The sequence below is a fragment of the Gopherus evgoodei genome, chromosome 9 (assembly GCF_007399415.2).
Source record: "Gopherus evgoodei ecotype Sinaloan lineage chromosome 9, rGopEvg1_v1.p, whole genome shotgun sequence".
Taxonomy (NCBI): domain Eukaryota; kingdom Metazoa; phylum Chordata; order Testudines; family Testudinidae; genus Gopherus; species Gopherus evgoodei.
The window spans coordinates 38,581,733-38,597,400 of NC_044330.1; the positions used below are offsets into that span (position 1 = coordinate 38,581,733).

Below are 15,668 nucleotides of genomic sequence, written 5' to 3' on the forward strand. Positions count from 1 at the left end.
GTATTGACTGAAACAGTGTCCCCCTTTCAGGCTTAATTCATTGTTAAACTTAGTGTTTTGTAGCCAGAGTCTAGATCCTATGCTGATGAGTGGATGTATAAATACAGATTAGATACATAGATTTATGATAGACAAAACAAAGTATACATTGGCCCTGATCCTTCTTGCCTCGCACATGTGCGTATTCCTCTAGACTTCAGAGAGGATTTTTTCCCGAGTAGGATAAGCAAGATTTTACCCCTTGTAAACTTGTTTTTTGAGGGCCAATTAACTTCTGATAATTAATTAAATGGGAGAAACTATTTGCATGACTTAGTTTCAGGGTCTCTATTAAAACAAGTTTAAACAGCAGATTTCTATTAATGCAAAGCTTTCCCCACCCATAATCCCAAAGCTAATTTCATTCCATGGCAACAGGATTATGATTTCTTCGTTTGCACAAGCAGGAGAAAGGTTATATGGTTCCTTTAACAAAAGAAACTTTATATTATTAAATTTGAGGGAGGAAACAACTGCAGAGATATGAGACAATGTAAAATATTTAAATGATGCATTTCTCTAGTTTGGCTGGGCACAGGCTCCTTTAGGCAATAACAATGCATAAGAACTCTTGTTATAGCAGTAATTGAAGTCTGGGTTGTTAGTTAATTGTCTGAGACAAGACCATGGAGCTTAAAACCTAATTTATTAACTGAAATAAATAAGCTGCTTTGAGGACTTTTATAAAGCTGTTGTCAACAGTGATACTGGGAAAGGAGACACATGCTACTCTGTGACGTGCTCTCGCTGAAGTTTTTCAGCCCGCTGCAGGTACGGAGGTCAAAAGCAATATAGAACCTGGTTTCCTCACAAACACAGTTCTATTATCATTATCTAGCTGAAGAACCTGCATAAATAGCAGACTCAGTGTCATACTGCAAAAGCTCTAGTCAAGTAAATGCTAAAAATTCACAAGATCATAACTTTCTGAAAAGTTCTTTATAATTGAAAATTTCTATGCTTGGTCATAGCTCATAGGTGAACTGTTTTTGAGCAAACTCCATTTAGAGTCATCAAGGCTGGATTTTTTTTTTTCCCCCAGAAATATTTTGTGATAAGCACATAACTCAAACAAAGGTGAATTTTAGATGCTGAGAATTTTCACGTGCTAGGTTCAAGCAAATTTGAAATTAAAAAAAAAAGTAATTCAAAGAATCATTTTTGCATATGATCAGTACAAGTTTCCCTTAAGGTTAGCATTACAATTACAAGAGAAAGATGTAAACACATAATATTAATGTTGCTTACCAAGATGCAACTTGGGACTGCTGTTTTACTAGCAAGGAGTCACAATTCTGTAAGTGTAAACTGTTACCAATAAAGGGATTATTAACACTTAATATGCTAAGGCTCTACTCGATCTAGCAAAGAGGGTCCTGGCCTGGGAATCAAGAGGCCTGGGTTACATACCCAAGTTCTGACTTGCTGTGCAATTTTCCTCAAGATCACTTTACGTCTTAATGCCTTTCTTTCCCCTCCTATCCTTTGTCTGTCTGGTGTATGTAGGATGTAAGCTCTTTGGGGCAGGGATTGTCTCTCATGTTTGTAAAGTACCTAGCACAATGTGGCCCCAATTTCTGTTGCTCAAAATATAGACTCTGATACTGAAATTGCAGCGTTACCCACTCTTACAATTTTAGTCATCAATCTTGCAACATTTGATGCTTTTCTAAAAGCTCCAGGTCCTGGAGTCTTGGAATTATCTTAGAATCTCAGCTTTCGTTTAAAAAAAAAAGTGTTTAGGAAAAAAAAGCTTGGAAAACCCAGAAAGCAAATAAAAAGAATCCAACATTTGCTTAAAAAAAAAAAAAGACTTTTAAGCCAATCATGATTTTGGGGGCATGACTCATGATTTCTTTTTTTTTTTTTTTTTTAATACTTGGGCTTGGCAATACTGAAGCAACTATAAAGTCACCAAAGCCATTCAGTAAATTCAATATTGTTGTTCTTAAATAGTTGTAGCTTAATAAATAGCCAAAAAAGAGAATCAAGCATCAAAAGCAAACCCAAATTCCACTTCATTTTAGTGGCATGCATCTCACTCCCTGTCCTCAGGTGAATTACATGAAGTTCATGATCATGCTCACTTATTGCTGTCAAAGCTCCAAAACTGAATGTATGTGAACACAAGTAAGTGGAGAGAAAATCACCAGAGGACCCCTTACTAACAGACCCTTTTATTAGACAACAAGCTAATAAAAGCAAGGTAGGTATGATCTAAAGGTCTGAGTTAGTCTAGCTTGCCCATGCTCAGAGAGTCTCAATAGTGTCTGCACAGGGAATGATTAGACACACTACTTGTCTGATAAACATGCAATGACTTTCTGCATGGCAATAAACACACATCTTTCTGAGCCATTCAGTCACATTAGGGGTGCAAGTCTCTGCTCTAAAGCTGGTGCTTTGGACTGCTATTAAAAGGTGGTTGATAAACTCAGCAATATTGGCTGATGTTGCATTGGCTAATTAACCCAACTCATAAACTGTTAACCAAGAGAATATTATTTACTCATTTGGAACATGGGGTTATTTCAGACAAGGTGTTCCTACTCAGATAACTATATGTGCACCAACTGCAACCTACACAGTGGTGCAAGCCTAATCTGAACAATAGATGCATGGGAGGGAGAAAGGACCTAATGTGATATTGACTTTGGCAGCATTCATGCCATACAAAAATCTGTAAAACATTTGCACTGAATAAACTTCCCTTTCCTCCATCCCCCACCAAAAAGAGAGGCTATGATGTGGCTTTAAAGGATGGCTTATAGAAATCTTAATTCTCCTTCACCTTTTCCTCCTACATTCATTTTATTTGTAGTTTTTCTTTTATGAGTAAATGCAATTTATTTTTGTCTCATTTGTCAACAGTTAACACTGCATAGAAAGCCATCCTGGATACTAGATTTCAGGGGCTGAGAGGAAAGAAAGGAAGGTGCTGATGGAGAAGGGTTTAACTGGTTGCTTTAAAAAAACCTGAGGAAATACTGAATTCAGTTTCTGCATTCAGGTGCTGGTCATTCTGCTCAGAGCACTCTTATTTAGAAATTTCCCTTCACCAATGCCACGTTTGATCAGCATCAAGCTAGGTGAAACATCATGGAAAATAAATCTTAAATTTCAAGATAAATGAGGTACAAGGAGAAAGTTATGCACTTGTTTATGGTTCTTCATTAACCCAGACTGTCTTTAATTAGCTAATTAGCTACCTAAACTGCAAATATTAAGGCTTATTAGCACACTTAAATCCAAAAAGCTTCTTATACTTTCCAAGGTACATTTCTCCCCCAAATCCTCAGTGGTGATTTCAAGGACTACCTTTGTAAATCTGAGTGTGGATTTCATTGCTGCTGTGTGAAGTCAGAGAATCATTAATTCTTAAATAATACAATGTAAAAAGGAAGGACTCAGCCTTAGCAGAAATAAGTATATGGTAAGATTCATCCATTTTGCATATGAATAGCTTCTCTTTCCAGTTAGTACCTATTTTGCTACCTACACTATATGATCACTTAAGGCTGCTTACATTTGGATAATAACTCCTGAACAGAGAACCTCTATTTACTGGGTTGATTAGTTAAAGTTTTCCTTTGTGCACATTTTTATTCTGTCAGTCATTTTTATAATGGAATAAAAGAGTTTTTTGTGTTTTGTTTCTTATGGGAAATTGGATTTTTGTTTTAAAAATTTAGACTGAAACAATTTGGCATGCTGCACAATAGTGCACATACCAGATGTATTTTCTTCCACTATACAGTTTTGGTGGGTTTAAGTTTTATGACTAACTTGAGATTTACATACATGCATGTGTGCAAGCACACACAATTGCTGCATGACAGACAAAACTGAACTCCCTCTAAAATGATAACAAAGATCTTAACTTGTAAATGATTTTTCTATGTAAACAGAGAAAGTTTTAAATTTTGATCCCAAAGGCTAATAAAACTGAGTAAAAAATTTTAAGCACTTAAGTAACTTAGGAACCTTTCAATGAGTCTTGAGCTCCTAAGTGCTTAAGTCATTTTTGAAAATGGACCTTATGCTCCTAAATCATGTAAGTGCTTTTGAAATGTTACCTAGAGTCAACAGGAATTTCTTCTAAATATGAGCAATAAACAAGTGAAGCTAATCATTCAAATTCATTCTCTAAAAGCTCAACATTATATATAAAAAGATGTTTGTTACTATTCTGATAATTTTTTATTGGGCCAACTTCTATTGGGAAGGAGAGAGAAAAGCTTTTGCGCTTACATGGGGCTCTTTTTTTTTTTTTTTTTACGTCTATCTTGTGGGGGAGACTCATGTCTCAAGGAATCTAATCCTATTTCATCTTGGGATTCTTTTGCTTATTTTAATTCCTCTGATTGTTTTGTTTGGATATGATATTCTACCACACTGCCTATCCTAAACGGTTGAATAATATTTGCTGCATACAAATATTGGACTGCCTTTCCAGGGTGGGTGAAATGACCCTGATATATAGTTTGTATGTCAGTTTGTAAACCATTTAAAATCCCTTCAGAACTAATGGTGTTATTGGGGGGAAAAAACCAAGGTATAACAGAGAAGACAGGTGCACATTGTGGGATGCGTATTACAGAACATAATCTGCTTCTTTTCTACGCCTTTGTAATTGTATAATCAGCAATAAGTGCATCGATCCTAGATCTATAGTTCTTAGACAAATTATTTACTTTGTTTTCAGAGGAAACTTTTTCAGAATTAAATAACAAATTACCTTTAGACTTCTCCTTATATACTGGCCAATGTTTAGGGTAGCATAAGATATATTATTGCTTTTTAAATCATGGCTATGTACATTGTGAACTGTAGTACTGATAACCTGTCGCAAGATTAAACGTGGCTCTCAAGTGACTGTCTGCCTCTACCATCTCATGTAGCTTCTTGGACACAGGAACGTGTGCGTTACGGTCAAGGGGAAACTGAGCTCTGCTGTGATCACTAATGCAAAATGGGTTAGTTTGATGCATTAGGAAATTCCTGATGCTGGCACTGAAGGGTTAAAAGGATAAAAGCCTTCCCACTGTGTATTTTTAGTGTCTGAAGTTGTGATGTGGTCAGTGATGTGATTCCTTATGCCTCGATGTTATACTGTCCCACAAATGAAAGTCAGCATGCATAGTTTTCAAATCCTAGTAGATGCACACTAATTTTGTCCCCTCTCCAGCACCCATTCTACTGATCTTTAGACTATGCACCAAGTCCTGTTTGCCTCATGCCTGCAACTGAAGTAAGTGATCAAAGATATCAGGAGTTGGCTCAGAGTTTTCAGGCAAAGAATCTGGGGGAGATTTTCCTAGATACCACTGGAGGTATGCCCCAAACTCCCACTGACTCTTGAATGGAGCACCTAATTGGCCTTTATGCCTTTAAAAACCTCCTCCTAATTATAGAATCTCTGCCTCAAAAGTTAATCAAGTGTTTTGGTTGTGCCTTTGAGTGACAGTTTCTCTGATTTACATACAGAGTGTCATTAATTCCCACTTTGCTAGCTCTTCAGACTTATAATTTGCAATCCCCACAAAAAGTGGTATCTCCCCACTTTTCAACCAAGGTTCATTATTAGCAGATGTTGTAGAAGGTTCTCATAATAGTAGGGGCCCTGGAACAATTTGTATAGTGATGGTACTAAAGGCCATTGATCCAAACTTATTTAAACCTTGTATATGATGGAAACCACTTCAAGCCAGGGAGTGGCGACTCTATGTATTTTGCTGCCCCAAGCACAGCAGTCAGGCGGCTTTCAGCAGCATGCCTGTGGGAGGGCTGCTGGTAACGCGGATTCACCGGCCTGCCTGTGGGAGGGCTGCTGGTAACGCGGATTTGGCAGCATGCGGGACTGGTGGACCTCTCACAGGCAGACCGCCAAAGGCAGCCTGACTGCTGCCCTCACGGTGGCCGGCAGGCTGCCCCCCCCAGCTTGCTGCCCCAGGCATGTGCTTGGTGCCTGGAGCTGCCCCTGTGCAGCAGTACCTCCAGCACCCCTAATTCCAGCACCCATGCATATTAGCTTGTTAGTGTAGAGAAGCCCAACTACTCTAGTTAACCATACTAGTTTAAGCAGTACAACCCCCTAGAGTATAAATTCAATTACTAGTAAAAAGGTGCTTTTACACCAGTATAGCTATACCTATCTTACATGGGGAATAACTATAATTAAGTAAGTCACCATAATGGCATCCACATTAGTCCTTTTACAGATATAACTATTTCAATCAAATAAACACACACAAAACCATGCTCCTAACCAAAATACTTCTACCAATAAAACTGCAAGTATACATCTGACCCTAGATTTCCTTACTTTTACAGCCTATACTACAATACATGTACCACATTGTGTGCTATTATTAAAACTCAAACTAAGTAAATTCTGTGTTGCAATATTTTTGCCAATTTTTGTAAATTACATGTGTTCGTTCACTTTCTAAATCTGAGAAATTCAGTAAACCTCAGTGAATCAGCATGTTTTGTGTGAACATTTGCTTGAAGAAACTTGATTTCACTACAGATGTCTTCATGCACCTTCAGTGTTAATTTTTTCACTAGAGTATTGATGGAAAATTAGGTGGACAAAATCTTTGAGAGGAGTAAACTGAGCTGAAATGTGATCATTTGTACCAGAAAGGTGATTTTAAGAATTATTGTTTCTGTTTCCTGATGAGCATATGATGTGACCTGTGTCCAAACTTGGATTTAGAATACTGAATAATTGCACTGAACTGCTTGAGGAGCAGTTTTCAGACAAACTTATTCATAGAAATTTGGCAAATTGTTCTCAATATTTTACTCATTATTCCATAAGAATCTTAAATTGCAAGTGGACAATTTGTGAACAGAAAGAGGTTATATTTGTGAAATAATTATTCTATATGAATTATTTCCTGAGCTCCACTCACTACTATGCCATTTTTTAAGATTAAGACTCTCTACTAAAATATGTTTCTCACTGTTAAACTAAGGAGTTGGGGGAGGTTAGAGGCAAAGGGATATACTGCACAAAGGGCTTTTTCTTCTTTACCCCAAACTCTATCTGAATTTAGAAAAGTCTCTTTCATTATCATGGAACACCAACAGAAATATGCTAAGAATTTTTACTGATTGACTTAGGGTCACTAGTTAAATCTAGACTGGAGACATCTTCTCTTTTTTAAGACATTGTTTTGATCTAGTGAGGTTGGAAGGAAAGGTCAGGCCATATCTCATGGACAACCACTATTTTATTAGCAATTTCTTTTTTTTACAATGCATCAAATTTATGTCTTCATTACAAGTAATACAATTACTTTATTCATAATTCAGAATATACTTCATTACAACTAATACAATATTTCTTCATATACTATTAATGATGCATTATGTAAGTTGAAAATATTTTCATACAGTGAATTTCATATTTAGGAAAGTGCTGCACAGCTCTGCTAATTACATACCAATTAAGATAAAGCTTCCTGTTATTATGGAGGCCACTAATGACTCCTTAATTACGGAGTCTACACTGACATGTATACTTAACAGAAAAGTGCTATTTCCCTTATGTCATAACCTAACTTAGCTCCACGTACACAAACAGTTTTAACTAATTTCTGCCTGCACTGGAGAAACAGAAGTAGGTGTCCAGCATGCCTCACTGACTTGGCATTTCTGCACATTACATATACCTCCTGACTAATCAATCCCTACCTAATAGTTCTGGAATGCAACAGGAAACTACCACACACACAATACTGTTAACTTGCTTAAGGACATTTCGTATCAATGCAATCACTGAATGTCCAGGACATCAACAATTAAATCAAGATTCACATTCACACCAACCTCATCTCACCTCACCTGCCTTTTTACCCCAACACCATAATACCCAACACTCCACCAGGCTCCTCAGCTGCACAACAACTTCCCTTTCAGTTATATATTTATCAGCCAAAGTGCACCCATCCAAATTCTCAAATGCACTGAAATATACAAGCTTAACCCCAACTTCAGCTACATTCAGATATCTCCCTAGAGGAAAATGTATAATGAGTCATTTGTACATGAAAAAGCATGTGGTCAGAATTCAGGTTGTGCATTTGTGTGTGATTATGAGAAACTGGATGTGTGTATTACGGTTGGTTAGGTATTGGAGTTCAAAGGGAGTTTCTTGTGGAGCTGGAGAGTGTGTTTTGGGGGGAAGGTATGCACAATGAGGTTGGTTTGGATGGAAATATTGCTTAACTAAAAATTTCCTGGATTTTTAATGATTGTGTTTGAGAAATGCATTTGAGAAAGTTTAAGTTGAAGTTCACAATGCTTTGTGCAGGGGATAACCACGGTGACAAGCGCTGGCACTCCTCCAGAAGTATTAGCTATTGGGCTAGTCTACAGCCACCTTCTACTCGGTCAAACTGTTAATCAACAGAAAATAGCTTATGACCATAGGAGACAGAGCTTCATGGGAGCGGGATCCACAGTATGGAAGTCACTAGCAGTTAAAATAACCACTTGCCTTTCCACATTCAGTGTGAAATGCCAATCCACCTTTTTGTCTTACTGTTCCTATAAGAGTACCATGTATGCACTGTCACTGCAATACTATTACACACAGCTCTAGGTGTGTGTATGTAAAAAATACCTTTTTAAACTATATTTTTACAGAAAAAATCCCAACATTCCCTCTGGTTGGTAGGGAAGGAAGCCAGAAATATATTTTTTCCCCACTCATCAGAGTACTTAGATACTAAGGGGATGGGTGCCAGTAAAAGAACACAGACAGAAGGACAGTATATCTTTACCCTTACCAGTACAGTGTGCATTCCAGTGTAAAGTCTGCTGAGACACACCAGGGTAGAAAATACAAATGCTGCCATTAGTCCTAACACAAGTGAGTACTGTAGAAAGAAAGAGAAATGTTACCAGCATTCAAATTAAGTACATATATTGTCTGTCAGTACCTAAAATAAATTATCCAATGGCCATCACCCACATGGTAATCTAGAATCAGAACGAGAGTTCTAATGTTCCAGAGAGCTAATGTGTATCAGAATTATGCATTCAGATATTCTCAGGCTGAATGTTGGCAGTACTGTATCGTGCTGAAAGCTACGTTATTACTTGTAGCCTGTGGAAGGTCTTAAGGTTCCATTTTCCCCACTGAAAGCTAGGTCTAATGATGGCATGAATGAGCTATGGATGATATGGCATCTGTAGGGTTTTTTTTTTCTTAATGTACAATAGAAGATCATCCACAAAATCTAGTCGTTCTGGCACTAAGTGATTATGAATTAGAGATAAAAAGCTTTTTATCTCTTAAAAAAAAAAAAGTACAGAGCAGTTGTTCAAGTGATTGCCTGAGGCCACATCCAGACTACCCGCCGTATCGGTGGGTTAAAATCGATTGCTCGGGGATTGATATATCGCGTCTAATCTAGACGCGATATATCGGTCCCCGAGCGCGCTTATATCGATTCCGGAACTCCATCAACCCCAACGGAGTTCCGGAATCGACAGGGAGAGCCGTGAACATCAATCCCGCACGGTGTGGACGGGTGAATAATCCGATCTTAGATATTTGACTTCAGCTACGTTATTCACGTAGCTGAAGTTGCGTATCTAAGATCGATTTCCCCCCCGTAGTGTGGACCTGCCCTTAGAGTGAAATGTGATATCCCTACTGTCTGACACACACTGTGATCAATAGTTCTCGGGAGGGGGATATGAATGGCTAGCCTAAAATTGTAATCCAGTTGTTATAGCAGTCTAACCGTAATATCAAACTTTCTTGTGTCATCTAGAGTTTATATAAGGTTTATTCATTTTATTCTTTCTCAGAATGGCCTTACCAACATGGAATCAACTATTTTAAATGAATTTGGTAAAGTATTTTCAGATTATAGAGAGGGGAGAGATCCTTGGAAGATAACTAGGTTAACGTATTAGTCTTTCACCCCTGCATTCAAATCCTGGCTTAGGTCATCCATAAAAATGAGGCCTGGTCTACACTACGATTTTAGGTCAAATTTAGCAGCGTTACCTCGATTTAAGCCTGGACTCGTCCACATGACGAAGCCCTTTTTTTCAACTTAAAGGGCTCTTTAAATCAATTTCTTTATTCCACTTCCAAGGGGATTAGCACTGAAATCTGACTTGCCAGGTAGAATTTGGGGTAGGGTGGATGCAATTCGATGGTATTCACCTCCGGGAGCTATCCCAGAGTGCTCCATTGAGACCGCTCTGGAGACCACTCTCAACTCAGATGCACTGGCCAGGTAGACAGGAAAAGCCCTGCAAACTTTTGAATTTCCTTTCCTGTTTGGCCAGCATGGCGAGCTGATCAGCACAGATGACCGTGCAGAGCTCATCAGTATGATGTGCACATTGCCTGGCCTGTACTTTGTGAGAAGTCTATGACCATGTCCCTCTCGTCACCGTACTGCCGCCGCCGCCACCTCCTCACTTGGTTTTGCTTTTGGAGCTTCTGGTTCTGCGCTGAAAAAAGGCGCAAAACAATTGTCTGCCATTGCTCTGACAGAAGGAGGGGCGACTGACAACATGGCTTACAGGGAATTAAAACCAAAAAGGGATGGCTTTGCATCAAGGAGAAACACAAACAACTGCCACAGAATGGCCCCCTCAAGGATTGAACTCAAAACCCTGGGTTTAGCAGGCCGTTAATTTCACAAAGCAAATCGGGTCAATTTCTTGTTTTGATCCACTCCATCTATCTTTTACATCTTAGGTTAGCAGCAGACAGTGCAGTTCGACTGCTAGCCATCATCATCTCCTGGGTGCTCACCAGAAGATGCTGCATTATGATTGCTAGCCATCATCATCTACTGGCTGCTCGCCAGAAGACGGTGTAGTATGACTACTAGCCATTGTCATCTGCTGGCTGCTCGGCAGAAAATGGAAATGACTTGGCTGAGTCACTCCCATGTCTGCCCAGGTGCCCTTGACCGACCTCACCAAGATAGGCTAAAAGAGCATCCAGAAGTATGATGACAATGACTACCAATCGTAATGCACCATCTGCTGCCAAAAGGCAATGAGCTGCTGCTGTGTAGCAATGCAATCCCATGTCTGCCAGCACCCAGGAGACATAAGGTGACAGTGAGCTGAGCGGGCTCCATGCTTACCGTCTTATGGCGTCTGCTCAGGTAACCCAGGAAAAAAGGTGTAAAACCATTGTCTGACGCTGCTTTCATGGAGGGAGAGGGGGGCCTGATGACGTGTACCCAGAACCCCCCGTGACACTATTTTTGCCCCATCAGGCATTGGGATCTCAACCCAGAATTCCAATGGGCAGTGGAGACGGCGGGAACTGTGGGATAGCTACCCACAGTTCAACGCTCCGGAAGTCGACACTAGCCTCGGTACTGTGGATGCAGTCCACAACTTAATGCACTGAGAGCATTTTGTGTGGGGACATGCACAATCGACTGTATAAAAACGATTTCTAAAAAAAAACTTCCATAAATTCGACCGTATGTCTTCATCTTAGCTACAACAGGACATTTGTCTGTATAACAACAATCATCACTCAATTGGCACAATTGAGTCAAGAGAGTGCCATGACTAGGTGGATGGTATGGGGTGATTGTAGGTCAGGTAAGAAATGCTTTTGCAGAGTTATACGTTTGACAATTTACTTATGTGGCCTCACAGTCACTGTCGTGTCCAAGACCCTCCTGTGGAAAGCTTGATCTGTGACTGCACACACTGGTCTGATTCCCTTTAATGATGTTTTCCCCTCACCCTCCTGAGCCTCACAGTTACCTCCTAAACAGAGTATTCCCAGTTTGTTCCTTCCTCCTAACACAGCTCAGGGGCTGATGAAGGATTACTAATGATCAATTGCAGCTCTAGATGACATCAAAGGAATGTACCAGCAGATATATTATAATGGAAACAATTTTAAAAATTGTTTTACGGTGGTTTGTATTTTACAGTAAGTATAATACAGCTATTCAGAAGATATAGGTTGCAATATTAGTGCACAAATTCATATATGGGTGAAAATAAAGAACTGTAATGACTAAGCTAGTATGGATGTGTACCGCTGCCCTCTGCTGGGCAGGGTCAGAAATGCCTAATTGGGTGCCTTGGCCCAGTACTGCTAACAGATAAAGAAGTTTTCCTTTAGTTCAAGTAGTAGGGTTTAGTACAAGGGTGGGCAAAATACAGCCCGTGGGCCAGATCCAGCCCATCTAACATTTCTGTCTGGCCATTGCCCCCTTGCAATCTTCGAGTCTGGGCCACTAAAAGTCCCACGGCACAGGAGAGCACTCAGGCAGGCTGCCTGCCTGCCATGGCCCCACGCTGCTCCCGGAAGTGGCTGGCTGCTGCTGGCATGTCTCTTTGTGCCCCTAGCAGGGGGGAGGCAGCTCTGCCCCTACCCCCAGCACTATCCTCACAGCTCCCATTGCCAGGAAACTGGCCAATGGGAGCTGTGGCGGTGGTGCTTGCAGGCTTGGGTAGCACACAGAGACCTGCTGTCCCTCTTCCCCCAAGGGGCACACAGAGATGTGCTAACAGTAGCCAGCTGCAGCCACTTCCTGGAGTAGCATGGGGCCATGGCATGCAGGCATCCTGCCTGAGCTCTGCTGCGCCACCAGCTGGGAGCCACCTGTGGTAAGCGCCTCCTGGCCAGAGCCTGCACCTCAAACCCCTCCTGCATCCCAATCCCCCCTGCCACAGGTCAGAACTCCTTCCTGCACCAAAGTCCCTCCAAGACCCTGCACCCTCTCCTGCACCCCAACACTCTTCCTCAGCCCAGAGCTCCCTCCTGCACCCAAACTCCCTCCCAGACCCTGCATCCCCTCCATTAATATAGTGGAAATGTGCGGCCCATGACAACTTACCAAAATTCATGGAGTGGCCCCCATGTGAAAATTCTTGCCCGCCCCCGGTTTAGCAGGAGTAAGACCAGAGCTCTAGGCATGCTGTCATTATGAACTCCTGGTAGCCATGTTATATAACACAGTGGCAAATGTGGAGTTCTAACTGGTCCTAAGTTTGCGACAGTTTCTTCATTTTTATAGAACAGTAGCACATGGCCTGCTTTTCTAAGGTGCTCAGCTCACACCCCCACTTGAAATCCATGTTCTGCAGCTTTGCCAGTTGGGTCACTATACTAAGATTACGTCCTCAATAGAGCAAGAAGAAAGACATGTTGTGCCTCATGCTCACATTAGTTATACACCCTCACTATGCACTATTTGAGTGAGTTTCTCTAGTCCTTGTCAATATTTTAAAGATACATGGTAACAAGAGGAGGAAAATCTACGCATAGCCTGACTCGTCAAACCTGACTTCCCCAATGAGTCCTTCTGATCAGGATTCTCTGAGTAGCCCACAATAACAGTGAGTGTGCAGTGAACTGGTAATATTTTCCAGTAATAAGTTATAAAATATTTTAATTACTATTAATTGAAAAGCGCAACAGGACCATTAAAGAGATCAAATTTTTGGAGGAATTTCACAAAAATATTTCTTCTGCATCTGACGTTATCATTGTCAATGGCAGTAGAAAGCCCTTCTGGTGTCCATGGGACTTTGCAATTCCTCATATGCAATGTTGAGCATTCTTAAAACATTAAATGTGTACACTGCACCTGCTCTAATGTAACTATTTCAATGTAACTGTACAATACAAGACATACTTCCTACTATGACTGTTGTGAAGAGTTCCTTCTGAGCAATGCAGTTTAAGTGGTCAGTACTTAGTGAAAACACAGAACATTTCCCTGAAGCTTAACACAGTAACAAAACCCAACAATGACACTGAGCTAGTGCCATCCCAAATGAGTTGGGAAATTTTCTATAACAGTTCTTGTCATATCTAGTATTAACCCATTACCAGGGCCGGTGCAATCACTTAGGCGACCTAGGTGGTCGCCTAGGGCACTAGCATTTGGGGGGCAGCATTTTCTTCAGTAGCGACTGTGGCGGTCAGATCTTTAGCTGCCCTGGTCGCCGCCGGCATTTAGGCAGAGGGAGCTGGTGCAGGGGACCGCGGGGAGGGCCGCCTGCAGCAAGTAATGGGAGGAGTGGCGGCACGCAGGGGAACTCCCCTCCCCAGCTTACCCCTGCCGCACCTCCTCCTCCCCAAGCACGCCATGGCTGCTTCACTTCTCCCGCCTCCCAAGCTTGTGGCGCCTAAACTGATTGGCACCGCAAGCCTTGGAGGTGGAAGAAGTGAAGCTGCGGCGGGGGGGGGCCCTCAGGGCAGGGGTTTGGAGATGCGGGAGGGTGCAAGGTGGAAGTTTCGCCTAGGGCACGAAACATCGTTGCACCAGCCCTGCCCATTCCAACAGCGGAAGGTAGGAATGAGTGAAGATGGAAGTCTTGGTGGGTAAAGGCATTGGACCTTTTCATGCTCACTGCCATTCAATGGGATCAAACACATGCTGCTTCCTCCTTACCTTGTTTTGGTTTATTGTTGCAATACAATATGTGAAGGAAATGGATGTAGCTGCCATGGCATGGGTGGATGGCATTCCATATTCTGCTCTCATTTCCAGCTTCACAACAGGAGGTGAATGAGGACGAGGCCACTTCAGGATGTCCTTAATGACTTGGCCTATGTACATAACAATCTGGGGGGAAACAGAGCAAACAATTAGCTAGACCTGTTAAGGTGAGGAAATTCTCACTCTACTCACACAAAGGCCTAATTTCAATCTCAGCTATATGTGCAACTATTGCAGCATATTGTGTCAAATCCACTAGTCTGAGATCAGAATTTGTCCCAAGAATAACTAGAGTACTTCATTATACTCACACCCGAGAGGAACAGTGGTTTTACTGTACAGTGTTGTCAGCGGATCAGATGTGGGACCAGAAGCATGTTACTCAGAAGAGGTACAGCATGGATAAGCAAGTCACAGTATGAGACAAGTGGCTCCCACCCTCTGGTTTCCTCACCACTAACACATTATTAAACATTTATTTTAAATGTAAAGGTTTCTCCTCCTCCATTCACAACCACTCGACTCTGAGCAAACACGCAGATTAGAGACTTCCTTATTACATATTTTTCAGGCCCATGAAATTATCATGTTTCATCTTTGAAACATACACTTAATTTTTTTTAAGTTCTCTGCAAGGATTAATTCCACCCTGATGTCTGGCATTTTTCAATTCTGCCAGTTACACAATGTGCCATCAAAATACCATCTAGAGGCACCCACAGGCAGTGATGGGTATATTGTTTTTCCATCCTTGGATGGACACAGTGGAGAAAGCAGGATAGGCAGTACTATGTTTGCAAAGTTTCTCCTCCTGCCAGACATCCTGGTAACAAAGTGCTTTAATGCACTGCTTGGACAATTCCAAGTAACTGAGCCACTTTATAATACCAGAAAGAGTTAGGTCAGGGAACTATTAATATGTTCTTAACCACTGAAGCACAGATGTTTGAAATAACTTTTTTCTTCCCTTTGATTAATAAAAGTATCCTCTCAAGCAGTTATTGCAAGTAGACAGACTAAAAGAAAAGACAGAGCTGCTGTCAGTGAAGTCCCCCATCTCCCCAAATAGATAGTACTCGTGATCAGAAAATAAAATAAGTTAACATAGCAGAAGACAAACAGACTCCAACTTTAGGCTTCAGCTCAGCCCATGGTCCT

General features: G+C 41.1%; 1 protein-coding gene across 2 annotated transcripts in view; it reads right to left on the reverse strand.

Moving 5' to 3' along the window:
- Positions 1-15,668, reverse strand: part of SGPP2 (sphingosine-1-phosphate phosphatase 2) — a 77,433-nt gene that overhangs the window by 4,168 nt on the left and 57,597 nt on the right. For both annotated transcript variants that reach the window (XM_030576547.1, XM_030576548.1), the window contains 2 exons: positions 14,463-14,636; positions 8,841-8,930 (listed from right to left, as the gene is read on the reverse strand). In XM_030576547.1, coding sequence (XP_030432407.1) covers positions 8,841-8,930; positions 14,463-14,636 — 264 coding nt within the window. The remainder of the gene's footprint in view (positions 1-8,840; positions 8,931-14,462; positions 14,637-15,668) is intronic.